General features: G+C 42.0%; 1 protein-coding gene across 1 annotated transcript; it reads right to left on the reverse strand.

Moving 5' to 3' along the window:
* Positions 1–247: 247 nt before the first annotated feature.
* On the reverse strand, positions 248–3360 carry LOC142646730 (relaxin-3-like). Its single transcript, XM_075825306.1, has 2 exons — positions 3115–3360; positions 248–881 (listed from the first exon to the last, which is right to left on the reverse strand). Exons 1-2 carry the CDS (start codon positions 3308–3310, stop codon positions 610–612), a joined length of 468 nt encoding a protein of 155 aa, XP_075681421.1. The 5' UTR covers positions 3311–3360; the 3' UTR covers positions 248–609.
* Between the last annotated feature and the right edge of the window lie 6713 nt (positions 3361–10073).

Here is a 10073-nt window from a genome sequence, read left to right on the forward strand (position 1 = left end):
AACTATGCCACAGGATGTGGCTCTACTACTAAAGTGAAGCTTATAATGGTTAACCCTATAGCTACATTTTTCTAATCTTTAGGCAAATTTTATAGTTACATAGTTAGTATGGTTGAAAAAATACATATGTCCATCAAGTTCAACCAAGTGATGAGAGAAAGGGAAGGGATAGGGTAAAACGACAAAACTTTGTTTTACCACTATTGATCTGATCATTAATGTACTGTAACAGCAGAAAAATGAAATATTTTAGTACGATGCAGTCTTTATTTTATATACTGTATTATATCAGGACTTTTAATGATAGATGAATAAAGGGAGAGAATCAAGATACATGGAATACATTAGAGCAAAATTACATTTTCGGCAAAATCACATTACGCCCTAAGGAATGTTCTCTCTAGTCTCATCCAAGCATCTATGTGGCAGTGAGGAAACCATTCAGATGTAACTTGTACTACCTCCTCCTGTGACTAGGTACAGTCGATTATTGGGTTAAATGTACTATAAAATATAGAATATCATGCTAGGAAGGTCATAACAGAGATGGCAAAGTGCTTTATGCTCAGTGATAGTGCTCAGCTTGAATATATATACTAACAGAACATATTAACAGAACTTCATCAGCTCAGTCTTGGTGCAGCCTCTCTGACAGCAGGATAAAGCCGGTCCTGCATTTCTCTTCATCCGCAGACCAACACCTTGCTGTTCTTCACTTGCTATAGGATCATATAGGGCCCCTTGGAGCTGTTCCATAGTTGGATCATTCTTCTGCAGGGAGGAATAGGGAGGATTTGGAGCTCTATGGCTTTCTCCATAAACTGAATTAAGGCGGTCAGTGTCCTCCAAGGAATTTTTATTCAACCAGTCCAGGAAATCACCTATAATGAGATTTTGTATTATTTTACCAATATGTAGTCTATACCTTTTTAGAAGTTCCACAAAGCTGGACTTCAATACTTCCACAGTAATAAAGGTTTGTACAAAGAGTAATGATATGTAGAGATGAATTTCCCGATATTCGCTTAGGGTTCGATTCAATTCCACCTGAATAGATTCGCCATGAATCGCAAGTGCCCCCCCCCCCACCCCCGATTACCCTGAAAACTTGTGTCTGACTGATGTCTTCTAGGACTGTATCAATCCTCTTTCAAGCCCTATAGCGCCAAACAAACATTGGTCATGCTAAAGTGACAGCAACATATATGGGTAGAGAGAGGGATAATGAGTGTATTTCGGGAAGGCTCCTACAAATCCCAAAAGCTTTAGGAACTTGCCGAATGTGAAACTTTTTGGAAATTTGGATCTAATTGAATTTGTGTAGAATTGATTCACTCATCTCTAGTTATTAGAATTAATAGCAACCAGTCCAATATCATCTGACCCTGGATTCTTAGCGAAGAGCTTTGTTATTTGACAATTATATGTACATATTTAGCATTTTCCTGTTGCTAACTAATTAGAGGTTATGATAGTAAATAAATGGAATGTTACAAAATGTACCTGCAGAATCCTGGTTATTTTTACCATTATATCAATTGCTGGGCCAAAAGTGTTCAGGGGTGGATAACCCTCACGTTGCTTGGGTTCCAGGAGCTGAGACCCACTTATATACTCTCAACAAGCAGGTCCCAGTGCTTGTTTTCAGATGAGGAACGGGAGTTCATATGAGATTATTTTACTTATATGAATAGTATTTTTTTTAAACCTGTAGTGTATGTCCCATTTATGAGGACATCTACCTCAAAAGGTCTTGTTTTAACTTGCCTCTGAATCGTCAAAGCAAAAAAAAAACTTTACTTTGAGCTTTTTATTTTTTTTAATTTTTTTTTCATCTTATTTACCATGAAACCATTGTGTAGGGTTTTTTTTTTTTTTACTGAAAATTGCTAGTTAATTAGATGGAATCAAACACATATTTAATTACTATAATAGACTGGAGAATGATCTTATTAAACAACGCCCAAGAATATGATTACACATACATAATGAATTTTAGATCTATTTGTTTTATTATGCGTTTTTATTTTTGTAATCATATTCCTGTAATCTGTAATAGTTATTTAAAGGAGCAATAAACTTAACAATACATGTTTGACATTAGAGATAGTAGAATTAATTTGCATGGTTCGAGACTTCCGGGGAATCAAGGTATTATGAAGAATCAATAGAGTCATGTACTAAGTAAAGGGCATACATCAGTGATGCCCATCTGGTTGTATGCGCCAATCTTCTGTCTAATATGCAGTCCCCATGGGAAGGAGAATTCATATCACATAACTGCTTTCCCCAGAATAATAATCAGGCATGTAAGATCCTGTAAGTTGAGGACAGAACAGCTACTCTGTTTTCTCCCCACCTGTAATGGGGGGCACTGTTGTACCTTCCCCATCATCGAAGGCTTTCCTTCCCCTGGGGCAAAGATGCAATTTGCAATGCCCCTGCCAGAAGTTATAATATGTGTATGTTTATGTATCTTCGTATGGCCTTTTTCTATGTGTTCCCTCTAGATGAATTTTGCAAAAGACTAGATCTCAGAAGATCTATTTAAAAAAAAAATCTTCTGCTGAGCAGAATTCAACCCACAGAAAAAGTCATATGGGTGTTTTTGCTCACCCCTTGACTTGTCCCTGGTTGAATGTGATGTGTAGTCCTCTGGAGTCAAGGGCTACCTTTTGAGGCTCCCACAATATGTTTTGTTGACCACCACTGTCATAGATCATTCATTTTAGATTGACAAATTACACCTAGATATTGCAAAAAAGTGTATGCAACAACAGATCTCCTTCTACCTTTTCCCTTCTAATTTAAAGGAATGCAACTCCTATATTATTTATACTAATTAAAAAGGTATCCTAAAGCATACTCTTTTTTGCCTACTGTGAAATGCAGTGGCCAATGTGAAAATGAAAAAAAAAATACGTTTAACATACAAATTTAATTTAAATTATAGGTCATTTTCCGACGATACATTCCCTTTACATTCCCTTATAATAGCAGTATAACAAAGCAGATATTAGAAAGCCAATGAAAGGCCTTCTTATTTTTGGAGGTGAAATGCATATTTTTGAGACCTGTTTAGCATGCCTTTCAACGTAACAGTTCAGTACTTACGATAAGGGTTAAGTCTTTCCTGTCCAGGCTCAGGGGAATATCTTTTCCATCGGGATCCTCCACATGACATGACAACTGTCCGAATGAAATCTCTTCCACACAACCTTATCCCACTATCTGACACCTCCATTGCCTGGAACAAATTGGGTATAATAAAGGCAATGAGCAGGACACATATACAGAAACGGAGACACATGGCTCTTGGAATGATGCCTTCTTCCTGACCTGCTGAAAGGTCCAACAGACCAACTGCCTTATAAATGAGATCTTGACCATTATCGTTTCAAGGTCTTTAAGAAAATTACATTCTAGGGAATAGCCTTGTAAGGGAACTCCACGAACAAGCAAGGACAACCTTGAGGCTAACAGCTGCAAAGAGGTGACTCAATATTTTATGATTTTAATTGTTGCATTTTTTTTTTAAGCGTAACTATCACTAGTTACACAGTTGCATAGCTATAGGGGCCACAGCGGTTGCAGTTGCAACTGGGCCCTGAAGCCAGAGGGGCTTATGGCCCCCCGGACCATGTCTATCCACAGTTGCTGTAGTAACTGAGACCTATATAGTAAGCTACATGAGCACCTGTTGCTACAGTAACAGTCTACTTACCCTGCTCGAGTCCTCTTCCTGCAAAGCGCTGGATACTGATGCCATTCAGCATCAGGACATTGTATGTGCGACACACATAACATCGTGACTGCTGGGCCCTGTATCTAAGACTAATATGTGTGATACTGCGTGCTGGTAACATGTATCTAAGCCTATCATGTGTGATACCATCTGCTAGGGCCATGTATCTAAGCCTATCATGTGTGATACTGTCTTCTGGGGCTATGTATCTGAGCCCATCATGTGTGGTACTGACTGCTGAAGGGTCCTGTATCTAAGCCTATCATGTGGGAAACTGTCTGCTAAGCCGCTGTATCTATCCTATCATATGTGATACTATCGATTGGGGCAATGTATCTAAGCCTATTATGTGTGATACTTTCTGCTGGGGCCCCATATCTAAGCCTATCACGTGTGATACTGTCTGCTGAGCTACTGAATCTAATGTTATCATATGAGGTTGTTAGTGCTGCATCGATGGGTACTTAACGCTCAGCGAAGTACTGCGCTGGCATAGCACAGGCTCAGGAGCTGAGCTCAAGCCATCTGGAGTCAGCTGTAACAAACAGTTGGGCTCCCACTGCAATGGCCTGGACCAGAGCTAGCTCCAATTCTGTCAGTTTAGCCCCTTAGATGCCATGGTCACATTTTACAAATGCCCCTACATTGGAAATTGAAATACCAGTTAAACCCCAAACAGAACTACTGCCAAGCAACATCCTCGCTCTAAAAGTCAAATGGTGGTCCTTCCCCATGCGACCACATATGGGGTATCACGGTACTCGGGAGAACCCTCTTAACTATTTATGGGGTGTGTGTCTCCAGTAGCACATGCTGGGCACCACATATTTGGCTTTAAAATTACATATCTGTGGAAAAATAGCAATTTTCACTCTGCAACATTCATTGAGAACTAATTTCTGGAAAATACCTGTGGGGTCAAAATGCTTACTACACCTCTAGATGAATTCCTTGAGGGGTGTTGTTTCCCAAACTGTGTGTAACGACCTCCTGGGGGGGGGGGTCATGTGAAGACCTCAGGGAGGTCGCGAGCCACTCACTGATGTCCCAGGTTCAACTGTTTCTGCATCCTCAAGACGCAGATACAGTTTAACTCAATGCATTCAATATGTTCACTATGCCGTGAGTGGTAAACGGTGAGCCATGAGCCATGAGCCGTGAGCCATGAGCGGCTCGGTGCAGACAGGCGCGATGTAGTGACGTCATCGCGCCTGTCTGCGCTAAACCATACACTGCACAGACCGGAGGAACAGAAGGATCTCCTCCACCTGTCGTGGGAACAAGCATAGGTGAGTATGTATTTTATTATTTTTATTAGGCGCTATTGGGGCTGTGTGGAGGCAGCTGTGGGGGCATTATACTGCGTGGGGGCAGCTATGGGGCATTATATTGCGTGGTGGCAGCTATGGGGGCTTTATACTGTGTGAAGGGCAGCTATGGTGGCAGTTATGGGGATATTATACTGTGTGGGGACAGCTGTGGGGGGCATTTTACTGTGTGGGGGCAGCAATGGGGGCATTATACTGTGGGGAGGGCAGCTGTAGGAGCATTTTACTGTGTGGAGGCAGCTATAGGGGCCTTATTCTGTGTGGGGCAGCTATAGGGGCATTATACTGTGTGAGGGCAGCTATAGGTGTCTTATCCTGTGTGTGAGGTAGCTATAGGGGCCTTATCCTGTGTTGGGCAGCTATAAGGGCATTAAAATGTGTGAGGGCAGTGATAGGGGCATTAAACTGTGTGTGGGGCAGCTATAGGGGCATTATAATATGTGGGGGCAGTTATAAGGTCATTATACTGTGTGGGGGCAGCTATAAGAGCATTATACTATGTGGGTCAGCTATGGGGCATTATACTGTAGGGGGGAGCTATGGGAGCATTATTCTGTGTGGGGGCAGCTATAGGGGCCACATCCTTTGTGGGGCAGCTATACAGGCATTATATTGTGTGAGGGCTGCTATAGGTGCATTAAACTGTGTGTGGGCAGCTATAGGAGCATTATACTGTGTGGCGGTAGCTATAGGGGCCTTATCCTGTGTGGCGGCAGCTATAGGGGCCTTATCATGTGTGGGTTGTGCAGCAAAAAAGAAGAGGGAATGGCGGCGCTCCTCCGAGACTATATATGAGGTGGAAAAATGTAGGTTGCCGGCTGCCACCCACTGCGGTCCCTCGGACCTATTTCCTTAGTACCTGGGACAATATATATATAGGAAAGCAAGAAAAAGTTGCAGTCTAATGACGGGCATCGGTGCCAGGCTCAAGAGGATAAGGAACGGAGTCAGGTAAGTATGATCAAGGAGATCTTTAATTCAGAGGACGACGCGTTTCTGGACCGGACGAAGGGACCAGTCCGGTACAGAAACGCGTCGTCCTCTGAATTAAAGATCTCTTTGATCATACTTACCTGACTCCGTTCCTTACCCTTTTGAGCCTGGTGCCGATGCCCGTCATTAGACTGCAACTCTTTCTTGCCTTCCTATATTTATCACGTGTGGGGCAGCTATATATGCATTATACTGTGCGGGGGCAGCTATAGGGGCATTATACTGTGTAGGGGCACTAAGGGGTTATTATACTGTGTAATGACAGCTATGGGGGCATTATACTGTGTGAGAGGCACTATAGGGGCATTATACTGTGTGGGGAGGCACTATAGGGGCATTATACTGTGTGGGGAATCTATAGGAGCATTATCCTGTGGGGGCATTTATAGGGGCATTATCCTGTGTGGGGGCATCTATAAGGGCATTATACTTTGTGGGGACCACTAAGGGGTCAATATACTGTGTGGGGGCCCACTGGGTTGGGGCCCACTCAGATGTGTTTCACCTCCCTATGCTAAATCCCTAGCTACACCTCTGATGGCCGCTGATGACCCATCAGCAGCAGCCATAGTCAGGCCTCAGTGGCGCACAGCCAGGATACCTTGAGCCCGTGCCATCCCCCGCCCTCACAGTTGTCGTTGTTTTCAATGTTGCAGGGACTTCGTTTTCTAATGGAACTAAGTACGGGCATCTAACTACGAATGAAGTTGACATACGTCAGACAAAATGGGGCTAAGTATGGTAGGGGGGAACCCAAACAAAAGTCTCGGCCAAAAGTGTCTCCCGGCCTCAGAAAGTTTGGGAACCACTAATCTAGATGGTTAACAAACTTCCTAAATGCTGTTTTGAATACGTTGAGGGTGTGTGTTTTTTTAAATTAGATTATTTATGGAGGTTTCCAATATATAGGCCCCTCAAAACAACTTCAGAACTGAAATGGTGCCTAAAAAAATAGGTTTTGCAAATTAAGGGTATGTGCACACGATAGCAGGCATTTACGTCTGAAAAGACAGACTGTTTTCAGGAGAAAACAGCTGCCTCGTTTCAGTCGTAAATGCTCCTCCTCGCATTTTGCGAGGCTTCTCTGACAGCCGTAAATTTTGAGCTGCTCTTCATTGAGTTCAATGAAGAACGGCTCAAATTACGTCTGAAAGAAGTGTCCTGCACTTCTTTTGACGAGGCTGTATTTTTACGCGTCGTCGTTTGACAGCTGTCAAACGACGACGTGTAAATGACAGTTGTCTGCACAGTACATCGGCAAACCCATTCAAATGAATGGGCAGATGTTTGCCGACGTATTGTAGCCCTATTTTCAGACGTAAAACGAGGCATAATACGCCTCGTTTATGTCTGAAAATAGGTCGTGTGAACCCAGCCTTAGTTGAAAATTTGAAAAACTGCTATTAAACTTCTAAGTCTAATAACACCCTAAAAAAGAAACTGTAAAAAAATATTTCCACATAAAGAGCACATATGGTAAACCGAATTTATTTCTAAATTTGTGTGGTATCCTTATCCTTTTTAGAAGTAGAGGATTTATTTTTATTTTTTTTATCTTTTATTTGAATTTCAGTAGTACATCAATATATTTGAAAAAATGGGACATATCAGAAAGTAATAGAATGACATACTATTGATAACAGACTATCTAAGCCTATACAGTGAAGGAAATAAGTATTTGATCCCTTGCTGATTTTGTAAGTTTGCCCACTGTCTAAGTCATGAACAGTCTAGAATTTTTAGGCTAGGTTAATTTTACCAGTGAGAGATAGATTATATAAAAAAAAAAAAACAGAAAATCACATAGTCAAAATTATATATATTTATTTGCATTGTGCACAGAGAAATAAGTATTTGATCCCCTACCAACCATTAAGAGTTCAGCCTCCTCCAGACCAGTTACACGCTCCAAATCAACTTGGTGCCTGCATTAAAGACAGCTGTCTTAAATGGTCACCTGTATAAAAGACTCCTGTCCACAGACTCAAGTAATCAGTCTGACTCTAACCTCTACAACATGGGCAAGACCAAAGAGCTTTCTAAGGATGTCAGGGACAAGATCATAGACCTGCACAAGGCTGGAATGGGCTACAAAACCATAAGTAAGACGCTGGGTGAGAAGGAGACAACTGTTGGTGCAATAGTAAGAAAATGGAAGACATACAAAATGACTGTCAATCGACATCGATCTGGGGCTCCATGCAAAATCTCACCTCGTGGGGTATCCTTGATCCTGAGGAAGGTTAGAGCTCAGCCGAAAACTACACGGGGGGAACTTGTTAATAATCTCAAGTCAGCTGGGACCACAGTCACCAAGAAAACCATTGGTAACACATTACGCCGTAATGGATTAAAATCCTGCAGTGCCCGCAAGGTCCCCTAGCTCAAGAAGGCACATGTACAGGCCCATCTGAAGTTTGCAAATGAACATCTGGATGATTCTGAGAGTGATTGGGAGAAGGTGCTGTGGTCAGATGAGACTAAAATTGAGCTCTTTGGCATTAACTCAACTCGCCGTGTTTGGAAGAAGAGAAATGCTGCCTATAACCCAAAGAACACCGTCCCCACTGTCAAGCATGGAGGTGGAAACATTATGTTTTGGGGGTGTTTCTCTGCTAAGGGCACAGGACTACTTCACCGCATCAATGGGAGAATGGATGGAGCCATGTACCGTCAAATCCTGAGTGACAACCTCCTTCCCTCCACCAGGACATTAAAAATGGCTCGTGGCTGGGTCTTCCAGCACGACAATGACCCGAAACATACAGCCAAGGCAACAAAAGAGTGGCTCAAAAAGAAGCATATTAAGGTCATGGAGTGGCCTAGCCAGTCTCCAGACCTTAATCCCATCGAAAACTTATGGAGGGAGCTGAAGATCCGAGTTGCCAAGCGACAGCCTCGAAATCTTAATGATTTACAGATGATCTGCAAAGAGGAGTGGGCCAAAATTCCATCTAACATGTGTGCAAACCTCATCATCAACTACAAAAAACGTCTGACTGCTGTGCTTGCCAACAAGGGTTTTGCCACCAAGTATTAAGTCTTGTATGCCAAAGGGATCAAATACTTATTTCTCTGTGCACAATGCAAATAAATATATATAATTTTGACTATGTGATTTTCAGTTTTTTTTTTTATATAATCTATCTCTCACTGGTAAAATTAACCTATCCTAAAAGTTCTATACTCTTCATGACTTTGACAGTGGGCAAACTTACAAAATCAGCAAGGGATCAAATACTTATTTCCTTCACTGTATATGTTTCTCTCGCATTTGTAGGAAAAATAAAAGAAAGAAAGGAAAGTTTTAGAAGAATCTGCATGTATTAAAGGGGTTTCCCCACTTGGGACAATTATTACATATCCCCAGGATATGTCATCAATGTCAGTTACATGTGAGCAGAGGCGTAGCTAGGTTCTCCAGCACCCGGGCAAAGATTCAGTATGGCGCCCCCCCAACCTCTTTCCCGACATCTCCTTCCCCCTCGCCGTGTTTATTTTCTCTACCAATCGACGTGTCATTTCTTTTTATGTAACTCGAGCATAAAAACATTTGTACATTTTACAAGCAATATGGTTCTATACACAACACAAGAACCAAGCTCGGTACATATATACAGCCCCAGAACAAATACAGCTCAATTTAGTGCAACCCCTGCCGTATAGGTGTGTACGGCGTAAAACTACAGCTTTAGCATGGCCCGAACAATGGTCAGGATATGCTGGGAGATGTATTTTCACAAAAAATAAATCATATTATAATCACACCACCCATCATCTCACTGCAGATCGTACAGTGACTACATTACTGATTAGAGGCAGAATAAACATTTACATTGAGTGACTCACCGGTGACGTCTCAGATTCTAGTTATTTTTCTCCATCCGGTCCAGACCTCTATGATGACTTCTCCTGGTCACAGACCATTTCTGCAGTTTGCCGCTCACATGTCTTCAGCTTCTCACTTTACCAACATTTCTGCACCTATAAATAAATATAAAGTTATC

Source organism: Rhinoderma darwinii, chromosome 1, assembly GCF_050947455.1.
Source record: "Rhinoderma darwinii isolate aRhiDar2 chromosome 1, aRhiDar2.hap1, whole genome shotgun sequence".
Lineage (NCBI taxonomy): Eukaryota > Metazoa > Chordata > Amphibia > Anura > Rhinodermatidae > Rhinoderma > Rhinoderma darwinii.